Source organism: Nelumbo nucifera, chromosome 6 (genome assembly GCF_055504915.1).
Source record: "Nelumbo nucifera cultivar China Antique chromosome 6, China Antique-T2T, whole genome shotgun sequence".
NCBI lineage: Eukaryota > Viridiplantae > Streptophyta > Magnoliopsida > Proteales > Nelumbonaceae > Nelumbo > Nelumbo nucifera.
Window position 1 is genome coordinate 49,120,463 of NC_142654.1, and position 15,276 is coordinate 49,135,738.

At 38.8% G+C, this 15,276-nt stretch overlaps 1 protein-coding gene across 4 annotated transcripts in view; it reads right to left on the minus strand.

The window, feature by feature from the left end:
* LOC104613048 (uncharacterized protein At1g01500-like) overlaps positions 1 to 6,551 on the minus strand; it is a 45,204-nt gene extending 38,653 nt beyond the window's left edge. The window contains exon 1 of one of the 4 annotated variants that reach the window (XM_088889277.1): positions 5,472 to 6,551. In XM_088889277.1, coding sequence (XP_088745403.1) covers positions 5,472 to 6,242 — 771 coding nt within the window. In that variant the 5' untranslated portion in view covers positions 6,243 to 6,551. The remainder of the gene's footprint in view (positions 1 to 5,471) is intronic. The other 3 variants (XM_088889278.1, XM_010280736.3, XM_088889279.1) reach the window with 3 other exon arrangements.
* Between the last annotated feature and the right edge of the window lie 8,725 nt (positions 6,552 to 15,276).

A 15,276-nucleotide genomic window follows, 5' to 3' on the forward strand; every position in this document is an offset into this window, starting at 1 on the left:
CTGTTGATAGTTTTATATGCATGTGAGTTACCATACCATCTTAGTCTACTTTCTCTCATTTTATCACCTATTAGAGCTATTCCTAGGTCCTTCGAATAACTTCATTTCTGATCCTATCATTTCTAGTTTTTCCACTCATCCAAGGGCATTAAAACCTATTCCTTGTAATTAAAAAGTTGATATACAAGACATTGAGTCACATGCCACCTTGTAAATGCTTGTGCTCTTCTAACCTTGCTGCAGGCGGGATCCAATCCCAAGTCTCCGCTACAACCAGTTGGAGACCTTACCAACTAGCCAGTTGGCACCTTACATGTTAAAATTAAAATTAGGTGACTTGAAACTGAGTCACAAGTACAAACATAAAAGGCAACAGCTATCAGGCTATTATTTAATATATGTCCTTATTATATAATACATAATATATATTTAATTTAAGTATGATGTCACAGGTCACTGGCTCAAACCACTAGTTCGCCCATTCAACCCATGACCCAGTCACCAAAACAGTTTATTTTTGGTCTGGGTCTGACAACATTGGTGTTAACTATAAATAGCTAATACTTAAAAAAGTTGCAATGAGGAAAAAGAAATGTGATTAATGATGGTTTACAAAACCATATCCCTATTCTTTGATATTTACCATTGTAACCATAGAAAAGAGTTCACGGTGACTACATAGTAGTTACTAGTCTACTTACATAAAATGCATTGGCCCTATAATCAATCAAAACTTCTAAATATGTGGATCCACTTAGCTGGAAACTTCTCTTAAGGCAATCAAATCTATTTCTAGACCAGGTCAGACAACTAGAATACCACTTCTTTTTTTCTTTTCTCCCCCACCCTCCTCTCTCCTTGAGAGGGTTGTTAAATCTGCCTTTGTTACCTTTGGTGACTGGCAACATCCAATCTACTGACAAGTCATAATTATTTCCTACTCTTCTGATGTACCATATATTATCTGCTTAACTGATATCTAGTTAGCTGAGAATCCCCAAGGTCAGAAAATTGTGCTTGAAAGTAGAACTTTCCCTTGAAACCTCTATCCTCCTACCAACAGTAATTATCCAATGGCTCTTTTACATCCTACTATATTATTATTCTCACATTGGATTCACAATTATTCCAAAACAAAGCGGGATATTGGATACTTTTGACATCAAATTCATATAGATACCAAAAGGGAGAAATAAAAACTCAAAGAACCTCATTCTTGTTTTATTACCATTGCATTTTTCAACCAACTAGGTGATATTACTAGACTAACACAATGGACCATTGTTCAAACTTCACAGATTGTACACGTGTATAAATTACTTAGATGATGATATATAGCAACAATGTTCTAAATGTTGAGGCAAGAATAAAGTGGCATGGTTCTAATATGCCCCAAGAATTTCAATCTCTCTAGCAGTACTTCCAGTTACCCTTTTGAGAAGTGAAGTACTCAAACATCCCAGCAACTAGGTATGTGTTTGGCACTGATGCATTTTACAAGCATTCAGTTCCACCAACTTGCCACAATGATGAAAAAAACAAAAACAACATTTAATTGCATCTAGCAAACCATTTTTTTTGGGGGAAAAACGTTGCTGAAATGATTGTGCCTTGAGTTTGGGCATAGTTGTCAAGGCGATGGCTAGGCGTCTAGGAGCTTTTTGGGGCTCACCTCACCTAAATGTTATGGCATTTATATTGATGTAGGCATATTCGGTCAATGCACCAGATATTCACACATGGCACTGCCCAAGGGTACCCCCATCATTCTGCACTCATCCAAGGGCAACAGGGCAACTCCCACGAAACACTACTGTGGGAGCATTTATTGCGGGCACCATGTTCTTGGAGCATTTACTCCTGACACACTTATGAAGGGATAGTGATCATCAGATGATGCCTCTCTGGCTGCCCTCTTTGTGACCGCAATTCACAGAACGGTTACTCACTGCTCATCACTCCTCTCCCAGGCAATTCCAACTATAAAAGGAGAACCACAGCCTATAGGTGCACTTACGCACACTTGAGCTAATTATTACACTCTTGTGACCTCGGCTTTCCTTAAAGCCCTCGGCTGACCTAACCATCAGAGTCCTCACCCCTGGGAACACTCTCAGGGCCTCTGACGTCTTTTCACTCTTAGCAGGTGGGACCCTCGGCCTTTGGACCTCGGAAGTTACCAAGCTACCCTTGGCTCCAGATTTGGCAGCAACATGTATATAGAGTCTTCAAGTTTTATAATTTTTCTTATATTTTTTATAGTTTGAGCTTATTATATTATGATAAGTATGATACATTGAATCATTCTTTTATTTCTTTCATAAAATAATATGTTTTTTTATTAGTTTCTTATGTCAATAGGGTTTTGATAGCTATTCAAAGATTGAAGAAACAGGAATAGTTATTTGAACTTTTGAAGTCTTTGAAGGAACAAGGGAAATCAACAGGGGTTCCTCTTCTCTTCTGGAGCAAAAACAGGGGTTCCTCTTTTTCTTTTTATTTTTTTTCTTTGTATTTTGGAACAAAAACAGGGGTTCCGCCCCTTCTTTTATTTTGGAGCAAAACAGAGGCTCAGCTCCACCCCTAGAACAAAAAAGCAGGGCCTTCGCCCCTTCTTTTTCTTCTTCTGGAACAAAAACATACCATTTTTGAGGTTTTTGTTCATGCTTTCTTTTTTTCTATAACAAAAACAGGGGTTCCGCCCCTTCTTTTACTCATATTTCTACAACAAAAACAGGGGCTCAGCCCTTTGTTGTTCCATCCTTTTTTGAACATTAAGCAATGCCTAGGTGGGCGCCTAGGCAACTAGGCAACTAAGCGCTCCCTTGTTGCCTAGGTTTGCCTTGACACCTTGAGAACTATGGGTTTAGGGGTCTTCAATCATCAAAATAGTGTTTCTTGAACCACTATGACGGATATTGAATTACCAGCATGATATAGCACACTGAAAATTGAAAAAGCTGACAGCTTTTCTGAAATGTCATATCCTCGTCATAATGAAAATATATTAAAAATAAGCCAAAGCACTTCAAATGCTCAATCAGCATGCATCTCCACCAAATGCTTTTTTTAAGGAAAAATAACGATGCATAATAAAGGGGTTGCATTCCTAATTCTTGATGAAACAAAATACTTGTGAAACATAATGGTCCCAAAAATCCCCTAGGTTGGCCTTTTGTCTCTTTCTGCAACAATTGCTAGCTAGCCTTTCTAAAAGAAAATAAAATACGAAAGACTGAATTGCTAAAAGCATCCCCCACAGAGGCTCAGCTCCACCCCTAGAACAAAAAAGCAGGGCCTTCGCCCCTTCTTTTTCTTCTTCTGGAACAAAAACATACCATTTTTTAGGTTTTTGTTCATGCTTTCTTTTTTTCTATAACAAAAACAGGGGTTCCGCCCCTTCTTTTACTCATATTTCTACAACAAAAACAGGGGCTCAGCCCTTTGTTGTTCCATTCTATTTTGAACATTAAGCAATGCCTAGGTGGGCGCCTAGGCAACTAGGCAACTAGACAACTAAGCGCTCCCTTGTTGCCTAGGTTTGCCTTGACACCTTGAGAACTATGGGTTTAGGGGTCTTCAATCGTCAAAATAGTGTTTCTTGAACCACTATGGCGGATATTGAATTACCAGCATGATATAGCACACTGAAAATTGAAAAAGCTGACAGCTTTTCTGAAATGTCATATCCTCGTCATAATGAAAATATATTAAAAATAAGCCAAAGCACTTCAAATGCTCAATCAGCATGCATCTCCACCAAATGCTTTTTTTAAGGAAAAATAACGATGCATAATAAAGGGGTTGCATTCCTAATTCTTGATGAAATAAAATACTTGTGAAACATAATGGTCCCAAAAATCCCCTAGGTTGGCCTTTTGTCTCTTTCTGCAACAATTGCTAGCTAGCCTTTCTAAAAGAAAATAAAATACGAAAGACTGTGAATTGCTAAAAGCATCCCCCACCCCAAGTCAAGGTTAAAAGTATCGATACACCCCAATATGCTGGATGGGGTGTATTGGGTGTTTCAATCATACCCTTTAGTTCTTTTTTCCCTGAAAGTTAGTCAGGGATCAATCTAAGGCCTGCCTACCCCCGTGAAATGGGTCAAAACCCCAAAAAGCCCATATTTAGCATATTGGTGACCAACCAACATTATGTATCAGGCTGATACATTGCGAAATTTTGATCCTTGTCCCAAGTTTCAAATTTTATTTGATTATTAAACCAAGGAATAAAAGGGTATGAGCCTAATACAAAGGAAAGAAAATGAGCCTTGACATATAATTTCGACCTTCCTTCTCGTCATCATCTAATCCTTTTCCCAACTATATGGGGTCAGCTCCATGAATTCTGTTCTATTGAGTGTCATATCCATTGTTATACTATGGGCCCTTAAATCATTTCTCACTACAACCCATGTCCTTTTTGGCGATGGCATTCCCCCTTCCTACTACTCATAAATGATAGAGCCCCATACTCTAGTATTTATCATTGCAATAGCACATTGAAATTTCTTTTTCATTTTCTTGAATGATAGAGCCCTATACTCTAGTATTTATCATTACATAGGAAATTAAAAGATTTCTTCTTCATTTTCTTTTGTCCCCTCTTGAATCTGTCTCTTGACATCCAGATGCAGTGCAGTAATAATACAAATATGCCATTCTCCTAAACTCAGAAAAGGAATTAGCTGGAACCTAGGTACAAAAAACCATATTCCTCACCTACAACCTAGAACCCTATCAAGATCATTCAATTGGAAGCATAGTTGTCAAGGTGATGCCTAGGCGCCCTTGGAGGCTCGCCTCGCCTAATCACCAAGCAGTTTTGTACATTGTGTAATAAAATACTTTATATTCTTAATTTATTTGAGATTATAATTATAAAATAGACATTATTAAACTAAAATACTCATTTTGTGTGTTTATATACTAATTTCTTTTTATTATTTCTTATTTGTTAGGGTTTAATCAACACAAACATTGCTAAATGCTGTATTGAACCCTCAAAGGCTTCAAAACCTGAAGTACTAAGGAGGAACTTAAAGTTTTGTCTAATCAACACATTTTCTTCTTCTTCTTCCACCTTTTCTTTTCTTCATTTTCTTCTCATGAATATGTTGATTTATACTTTAACATGAAGTTTATACTTTTCTAATGAAAACTATGGATAATTATTAAGGAAATATGCTTATGGAGCCTAGGGAACTACCTAGGATATATGTTTTTTACTTAAAAAATCCATCGCCCAGGTGACGCTTAGGCGCCCACCTAGGCAACTAGGCAACAAGGCACACCCTGTCACCTAGCCTCACCTTGGCGCCTTGAAAACCATGATTGGAAGAGTGCATAGATAAACATCATAATATCACAAGGGCAAGAAAATACATTAGCCACAAAAACAGCTGAAAGAGGAGAAACATCTAAAAGGAAAGGGAAGAAAATTTGGTAATAGCAATTATAGTTTACCTGCAATTTCCTATGCCGAACCAAACTGTTCATGCCATTCTGCTCCTTCCCAGTTTCTTCGTCCTCCGGAATAGCATCAAGTGCCCCGTGCCTCGGAGACTTACGCCTCGGGCTGAGGTGAATTGTTTTCGTTAAAATCAAAGGAACACCAGAACAACACCCGGCAACATAAACCTCAATAGAAGGCGACGAAATTCCAAGCTTTGGCTGAAAAAATGCAGAGGAACCCGTGGCAATAGATGCCGCGGTGTAGCAATCCATACTCCACCCTGTCTTGGGATCATTTTCCAACCCCTGGTGGTGGTCGAGCCCGACGCTGCCGTTGTTCCAAGCAGTTTCCATTCGTTCCAAAGAACCACACAAAATCAAATCCTCTCTATCGTAGACTTCGAATTCAACTGCGCCCATGACTCGAACGTTGTCGGTGCTAACATACGTCACCTCCGACGACTCCTTATCAAGACGATCACGACGAAGCGTGAGAGAAGCCGTTTCGGAAGCAGGGATGCGGGAGCCATTAATCTCGAGGGAAACCCCAATCTCGCGTCGTAGGTGGCGGAGGGTGAGATGAGCCGGAACGCTGTCGACGACGCAAGGAGCAATTCGGACATAGAAGAGCCGAATCTCGAACCAGGACGACGGAGGTGAAGCAGTGTCATTCATGAGGCTATAGAAAGGTGCATATTTGGGGCTATGATTAGGGTTCGAGTTTTTCTTGGGCAGGCAGATCGCCAATGACGAATCCTCCCCCGCATCCTGTTGAAAATCCATGACTCGCCAATCTATCACAGGCAAAGAAAACTCAAAAACCGGAGAGTCGAAACTACCCTGCTATAATCAGAACGGAATGTTGAAGCAGAAAACTAGAATAGGGTTGGAGTATCGGAGTTCATTCTTCTTTGCCTTGTCCCTCTTCTGGGGAAAGAGGCAATGGAATTGAAGGAAATTTAGTTGCGATTCATGCGTTAGAGGAATTTAGAAATTCCTTCTGTTTGTTTTGTTACTGTTAATTTTCCATCTTCAGAAACGAAAGAGGAAAAAGACAAGAAATTTAATTGTCGTCGTTAAAACGATCGTTACTAAAAATACGAAAATTGTGAAGACGGAGGGAGAGGGCGCAGTCGTAGTCAAGAGGGAAGAAAGGCGAGAACCGAGGGAAAAAGGAGGGAGAAGGGATCCCGTTGGCCGTTCCCATCTGTAACACCGTCACCGTTACCGTATTTTGTAGGGGGCCATGTGAGTTATATAGCGCCGGATAACGGGTCGAAACGGAACAGGAAGGAAAGGACTTGACGCCGTTAATAATAATAGATAGATACTTCTGTTTGTTTCCAGTAAGGCAGTAACATACTAACATGCATCTTTAGCATTTGGGTGTCTAGTGTGGATTGTGGATTCGGGCTGGCCCACGTCCATACTTCGTTACTCGTTTGTGATGGCTTACAGTTATGGTAGATTCGAAGCATATCGACACGTGGCATATATCTAGCGGAAGTCCGGCAAGACTTGTCCAATTCCTGTCGACATACACGACACCGGCCACCGGGTGAATAGGGCTGTCACTGTCCGACCGAATTTTATGTGACTTTGTCCCCATCTTATCATCCGTATCGTGGATTTTATCAAAAAAGGGTGGGTTTTAATTCGTGAGTACCCTTCCGATATCATGTGTTTTTGGCATCATAATCTAATTAGATTTTTCCTTTCTTAAAATATATACTAGCGAAGGGGCCTTGCATTGTAGGGGTTCGCTCATAAACTATCAGGTTTGAGTTCGACTTGAATTAGAGACTTGAATACGAGTTCGAGTTCAAGTTCGGCTCAAGTCAAAAGCTCAGAAGTTCGAGTCTGGCTATCTTTGATTGTAGGTCTTTCAAGCAGTCGAGGTGCCGAATCGAGGTCTCTCTCAATTGCCGAGGTGCTAAACTGAGGTCTCTCTTACCTGTTGAAGTGTTGAGCTGAGATTTCTTTAGCAAGCGAGGTGTCGAGCTAAGGTCTCCCTTAGTTGACAAGGTGCCGAGTTGAGATCTCTCTCAGTTGTCGAGGTGCTGAGTCGAGATCTCCCTCAGTGATCGAGGTGTCGAGCCGAGGTCTCTCTCAGTGATCGAGGTGTCGTTTAGCTCGAGCTCGATTCGAATTAGAGACTTGAGCTTGAGCTCAAAAGTTCGAGCTCGGCTTGGCTTGAACTCGACTACCTTTAATTACAGGTCCCCTAGCAGTCAAAGATAACAAGCAGAGGTCTCCCTCTATTGGAGAGAGAATGGCATTCTTATAATTTATAAGGAGAGAGAGAGAGATGGCATTCTTGTAATTTATAAGAAAGAGAGTGAGAGAGTTGGTAGGAGAGAGAGTGGCATTCTTGTAATTTGAAAGAAAAAAAAACCAAGAGAGTGAGAGAGTTAGTAGAGAGTGGCATTCTTGTAATTTCAAAGAAAAAGACAAAAAATATTGTTTGATTCCATTTCCCTATTCCTCATGCCTTTTTACGTACACATTTCAGCTTAATATATTTATATAGATATATAAAGGCTCTTTTTTTTCTAATTTTTTGTAATTTGATTATACTTTATGTCTAAAAATATAGAGTTGATAAGTAATATTGATGAGACCCGAACTGAGGTGGATGAGCAGCAAATGATGCCCTCCTGAGTTGGACAAGAAGAGGTGAATCCAATAACCCGTAAAAATAGAACTTGAAGACCCTAAGGTGGTTTTCCAAGAAGCACTTCGATGTTTAAGCTAGTAAGAGGAAGAAGAGGTCAGCTAAGGTGAGTTAGTGAGGATAAGCTGGTTATACTCAAGCAAGATGACTCTTTGGCTTTAGTCCAAGCATGCTATATACGCTCGATACCTATCCGATGGTTCTGTTGTTATATTTATATTTATAATAATTATAAAAATATATCAACATTTACTATTGTTACAATTTATGACTTGTATTCTATAGCTCGGTTTCCCAAGACGATTGTTTGGCTTCACCCTAAATTCCTAATCAAATCCTTCTGATCTCTCCAAAACACAAAAAAAAACAAAAAAAAAAAAACAAATTTTACCTCAAAAGCCCCCAAATCCACCATTAAATCTATTGGATACCTATCTGATGGCCCTGATCAACACCTATTTACACCTCAACCATTAGATCAGACACAACCATCAGACCTAAGACCTCCCAAAACACTTACCTATAAAATTTCAACTCAAGATTCCCCCGTTTACCCCCTTATCAAACGAAGATTCCATTTCAACCTCTCTCGTTAGCCTAAACACTCAAAACCAAGATTATCTTGATCTTGACACATCCGAACCGATCAGACCACACCATTAGACTGCGAACATACCATAACACCTGCTCATAAAATTTCACCCCTAGATTCTCTCACTTGCCCTTCTATTAAACCAAGATTTCATTCTAAAACATTTCGTTCACCCTAAATTCCTACAATCTTGACCCTTTAAGACTGATAACCTCATCATCAGATCTAGGACACCCCCAAATACCCAGATTTGAAATCCCAACCCAAAATACCTCTGTTTACCCTTCAATCACACCAAGATTCCATTTAAAGGTCCTAGATTAACCAGATTACGAATCTACTCGATCTGGGCCCATTTGGCTCAATCTATACTTACCAATCGCCCCAGACTACCCAAAAATCCTACCTTGTGAAATTTCACCCCAAACGTACTAAACCCCACCTTACCAAATTTTAGTTAAAAATACCTCAATTTGCTTACTTTTTCAAAAAGATTCCATTTTGGCTAATCTCACTGGCCCACACTTGCAAACCCCCTCTTTGTGATCAGATTCATCTCGACCCTCCATTCTTTGACCCAGAAATCTCCACCATTAGATTAAAAACCCGGCTTGAACCCCCTGAACCGGTTTTGACCCAAACCTGTAAATTTCAATTTTACTCCCATTTTTTGTAAAATCATAAAATGCCTCATGGCATTCTTTAAAGGAGCCGAATGCCTCATTTTCCCCCTAAGTAGAGAGAGGGGGGATTTTTCTTTTAACGTTCATCGTCTTCACCTAATCGAACCATCAAAGGCATGTGACGACGACTTTGTCTTCTCTCTAATGTCAGAACTTCGTTTCTATTTCTCTCTTCTACTTCTCTATCTCTTCTTCTTCTTCCCTAAACTTGAATTTTCCAACCACTATTCATCTTAATCTCTGTTGAATAGCGACAAAATATTTTTTCCATTTTACAACAGTCAATCTTAGCTTTCACAAGATTTGTGAGGACATTGTCTCCAACTCCATTACCTCTCTCTTGTTTATTCTTTATCATTTTTTCTCTTGATTTTCTGTGGTGGACTGAGCTTTCCTCTATTCTGCGAGATTCATACCGAATCTAGTTGGCTTTAGAAATTGCCATCAGTACGCTCACATTAGGAGGGATTTGTTCAACCTCTTTGATCACCTCCTACAGAACATAATAAATTCATCTGAATTCTTCCCATTTATAGTATCAAGATGTTAGGTAGTGTATGCCCTTTAGCTTCAATCAGATTGATGTATAGATACATTTATTTTAAATGAATAAAATTACATTATTTTTTCATGTTAATATTGGTATGTTTTTGTGAAATTACCTTTTAAATTGGACACTTACAAGACTCGTGTTAGTTTAGAATGTTCTCAGTTGTTGGATAGACTTGGGGAGTTTATCCTACCAAGGTTGACACTGATGTGCAGCCAAAGAAGTTGGGGCAGCTTGTCTCAGTTTCTAGGGTTAGACCCAAAGCACATAAACTACAATATGAACAAGTTAAAAGTTAGTTTGCAAGAGCTCAACAATATGTTGCAAAGAGCTGAAGAACTGATCAAGAAGGACAAGCTGGTAGCCATGCTTATTGAAAGTGGCAAATCTGGTAAGAAGAAAAGGAAGGGTAAGAAAAGGCCTCAGAAAAAGGGAGGCAAAATGAAGAAGCAAAAGAGAGACAAGTCATCAGATGAATGTTACTTCTACAAGCAGACTAAGCACTGGAAGAGGAATTGTCCTCAGTATCTGAAATCCTGCAAGAACAAAGAATGTAATTTCGAATCTCTTGTCATAAAGACCAACATGTCAGTCACTTCTACATCTTGGTGTATTGACTATGGGGCTTCTACTCATGCACGTAATACATTGCAAGGGTTCAAGGAAAGCAAAAGGTTGAATTATGACAAGGTTGTGCTTTACTTGGGGACAACTGCAATTGTTGTGGTTACTGTTATAGGAACAACAGATTTGATTTTTAGAGGAGTTGTTTGTTACATTGAAAGATTGTCTTTATTTACCATTACTTAGAAGAAATTTTATTTTAGTTTCTAAACTATGTAAGGATGATTATTCTATTTTATTTAGTAATAAGATTACAATTAAATTGAATAACAAATTTCTTACTCATGGAGAAATTGAGAATGGTCTTTATGTCTTCCATCATTCTCTAAAAACAAATATAACCAAAACTGTGTCGGAACACATCCCTAAGAAAAGAACACATGATACAGCTAATCCCATGTGCATGTGGCATTACCGACTTGGCCATATAAATATAAAATGTATCACAAGATTGGTAAATGATGGTCCTCTAGATTTTCTCACTATGGAAGATCTACCAACTTGTGAGCCTTGCCTCCAAGGCAAGATGACAAAAGGGTCATTTACAAGTAAGTCTGAAAGATCTACAAGCACACTTGACCTTATACATACAGATGTATGTGGTTTCATGAATGTTAGGACACGGAACCAATGTTGCTATTTCATAACTTCCACCAATGATTATTCTCGATATGGTTGCATGTACCTAATGAGACATAAGTCTGAATCCTTTGAAAAGTTCAAGGAGTTTAGACAAGAAGTCGAGAAACAGTTGTGGAGACATCAAAACCCTTCGATCAAATCGAGGAGGTGAATATTTATTTGATGAATTCAGGGACTACTTAATGGACAATTAGATTATATCATAGTTGTCTCCTCCAGTTATAGTTCAATTAAATAGTGTGTCAAAGAGAAGAAATTGGACTCCATTAGATATGGTTTGATCACTCATCATCCATTTAAAGTTACCCATATCCTTTTCGGGGCATGCATTGGAGACTGCAATTTACGTGCTGAACCAGGTTCCAACAAAGTTGGTTCTTAAGACTCCTTATGAGCTATGGACCGGCAAGAAACCAAGTGTAAGACAATTGAAAATATAGAGTTATCTAGCACACGTCAAAAGGACAAATGCGGACAAATTGGAATCCAAAACAGTTGTTTCCTATTTGTAGGCTACCCCAAGGAATCCGTAGGGTATCTTTTCTATCACCCATAAGAACAACAATTTTTTGGTAGTCAAAATGCCTACTTCTTGGAGGAGGACTGTATCTTGAACAATCATCATAATGAAGTTGTTCTTGATGAAGAGAGCTAAGGAGTAGTGGAAGATGACCCACGGATTCTAGATAATAATACCCAACTTAGAAGATCTACCTGGGTTTTTAGACCTCCAGTTTGTTACGATTATGATCAAGAAAGTTACTTGATGGAAGCTACGAGCAGTGAGGAGAATCTCGTGACTTATACGGAAGCTATGTTGGATATAGACTCCTTGAAGTGGGTAAATGCCATGAAAGTCGAGATGGATTCAATGAAAACTAATGGAGTCTGGACTATTGTAGACCCACCCCCTGGGGTGAAAGCAATTGTTTGCAAATGGATTTACAAGAAAGAGGGCCCTGATGGAAAAATTGAGACCTATAAAGCTCGGCTTGTAGCGAAAGGGTACACTCAGAAAGGAGTCGACTATGAGGAGACCTTTTCACTAGTGGCCATGAGCAAATCCATAAGGATTTTATTAGCTATAATTGCACACTATGATTATGAAATATGGCATATGGATGTCAAAACCATGTTATTGAATGAAGATCTTACTAAATATATCTATATGCACCAGCTGCAAGGCTTTGTTGCCACGGGTCATGAACACATGGTGTGTAAACTAAACAGATCCATTTATGGGTTGAAGCAAGTTTCCAAAAGTTGGAACATCCGATTTGATTTAACAGTCAAGTAGTTTGATTTTGAGCAAAATCTGGATGAATCCTGTGTTTATAGAAAGATAGTGGGAGATAAGGTTACATTCATGATTCTATATGTAGACGACATTCTACTCATTGGGAATGATGTAGGAATATTGACTATGGTGAAGGTATGACTTTCGCAACAATTCTCCATGAAAGATCTTGGAGAAGCCTCCTATATCTTGGGACTTTGACTCTATAGAGATAGATTGAAAACAAAATAGGATTATCCCAATCTACTTACATTGACAAGATTGTCAATAGGTACAACATGCAAAACTCCAAGAAGGATTTGTTCCTTTTAGACGTGGAGTCACTCTCTCCAAAGGCATGTCACCTAAGACCCTTGAGGAGATATTGGACATGAGAGAGGTTTCCTACGCCTCAGCCGTTAGAAGCATCATGTATTCCATGTTGTGCACTCGGCCAGACATTACTTAGGCCGTCAGTGTGGTAAGTAGATACCAATTTAACCCAGGACAAGAGCATTGGACTGCTATGAAAAACATACAAAAATACCTACGAAGGAATAAAGACTATTATCTTGTCTTCGAAGGTAGTTCACTACAGATGATCAAGTATACTAATGCCAACTTCTAGTCTAATCCAGATGATAGAAAGTCTACATCTGGATACGTCTGCATGATGGGGTCCTATGTAGTTAGCTGGAAAAGCAGCAAACAAGGGTCCAAAACACCTACCCGTAAAATTTTAACTCAAGATTCCCCCGTTTACCCCCTCATCAAATGAAGATTCTATTTGTATCTCTCTCGTTAGGCTAAACACTTAGAACCCAGATTAACTTGATCTTGACACATCCAAACCGATCAGACCACACCTTTAGACTCTAGACATACCACAACACCTGCTCATAAAATTTCACCCCTAGAGTCTCTCATTTTCCTTTCTATCAAACCAAGATTCCGTTCTAAAAGATCCCTTTGACCCCAAATTCCTATGATCTTGAACCTCTAAGACTGATCAGACCTCATCATCAAATCCTGGACACCCCCAAATACCCACTTGTGAAATCTCAGCCGAAAATACCTTTGTTTACCTTTTAATCACACCAAGATTCCATTTCAAGATCTTAAATTGACCAGATTACAAATTTGCCTAATCCCAGCCTAGTTGGCTCAATCTAACCTTTCCAATCACCTCAAACTACTAAAAAATCCTACCCTGTGAAATTTCACCCAAAACAGCCTAAACCCCACCTTACCAAATTTTAGTTGAAAATACCCTAATTTGCTTAGTTTTTCAAAAAGGTTCCGTTTTGGCCAATGTCATTGGCTTATGCTTGCAAGCCCCCTCTTTGTGATCAAATTTCAGTTTTGACCTATTAGATTAAAAACCCACCTTGAACCCCTTGGACCGGTTTTGACCCAAACCTACAAATTTTAGTTTTACCCATATTTTTTTGTAAAATCATAAAAAGCCTCATGGCATTCTTTAAAAGGAATCGAATGCCTCAGTTTCGCCTTAAGCAAAGAGAGGGGGGATTTTTCTTCTATTGTTCATCATCTTCACCTATTCGAACCACCAAAGGCAGCAACGTCTTTGTCTTCTCCCATATATCAGAACTTAGTCTCAATTCTTTCTCTCTTTTTCTATTCTTCTTCTTCTTCCTTGAACCTAAAGCTTCCCCCCACTGTTCATCATCATCTCTATTGAATATTGGCGGGATTTTTTTTCCCTTTTTTACAACAACCAATCTTAGCTTTCACGAGATTCGTAAAGACCTCATCTCCAACTCCATTACTTCTCTCTTGTTTACTCTTTATTGTTTTTTCTCTTAGTTTTTGTGGCTGACTAAGCTTTCCTCTATTCTATGAGCTTCATACCAAATCCAACCAACTTCAGAAATCATTATCAGTATGCTCACATTGGGAGGGATTTGTTCAACCTCTTTGATCACTTCCTGTAGTATGTACTAGATTTTTCTGGACACTTCTTATTCGTAGTATCAAGCTGTTAGACAATGTATGCCCCTAGCTCCAATCAAATTAATGTACATATACATTTATTGTAAATGAATAAAAGTACATTATTGTTTCATGTTGATATTGGTATGTTTTTGTGAAATTACCCCTTAAACTGGACACTTATGAGACTCATGCTAGTTTAGAACGTTATTAGCTATTGAATAGATTTGGGGAGTTTATCCTACCAAGGTTGACATTGATGTGCTACTAAAGAAGTTGGGGTATCTTGTCTCAGCTACTAGGATTAGACACAAAGCACATGTAGTGTGTGTTTGGTTGAAACATTGAACCTAGACCATTTTCCATTTATACCTTTGACCTTAGAGATTGATGGTCAAAATTGGAAGTTACATATAACCCCTAGACTTGATTATGGTATTGTACTAGGTGTTAGATTGGGTTATTTTTGATATGCCAATCAGTGAGATCCATTGAGGGTCAAAACCTAGGTATGTTAGGGCAGTTTGAGAATTCACTTAAGTGGATGATCATAGTTAAAGGATCGGCCCCTTTGTCGGACAGAGTGAATGATAGGGTTTACACTCTCTCTGATGGAACCCTAAACTACCGACAATGGAATTCAACTGTGTTTGAGATTTGGTTTTGCAAAATATTATTTATATGATATATATATATTATGTTTTATGAAAAATGTTTGCAAAAGGTTTTAATTCCCGAGATCCATCTGAGCAGAGAGTGTGACACTACACTTTGCAACTAGGGAAGAGGTCCTTCCCTGTCGAGTAGTGTTTAATCGTTATGG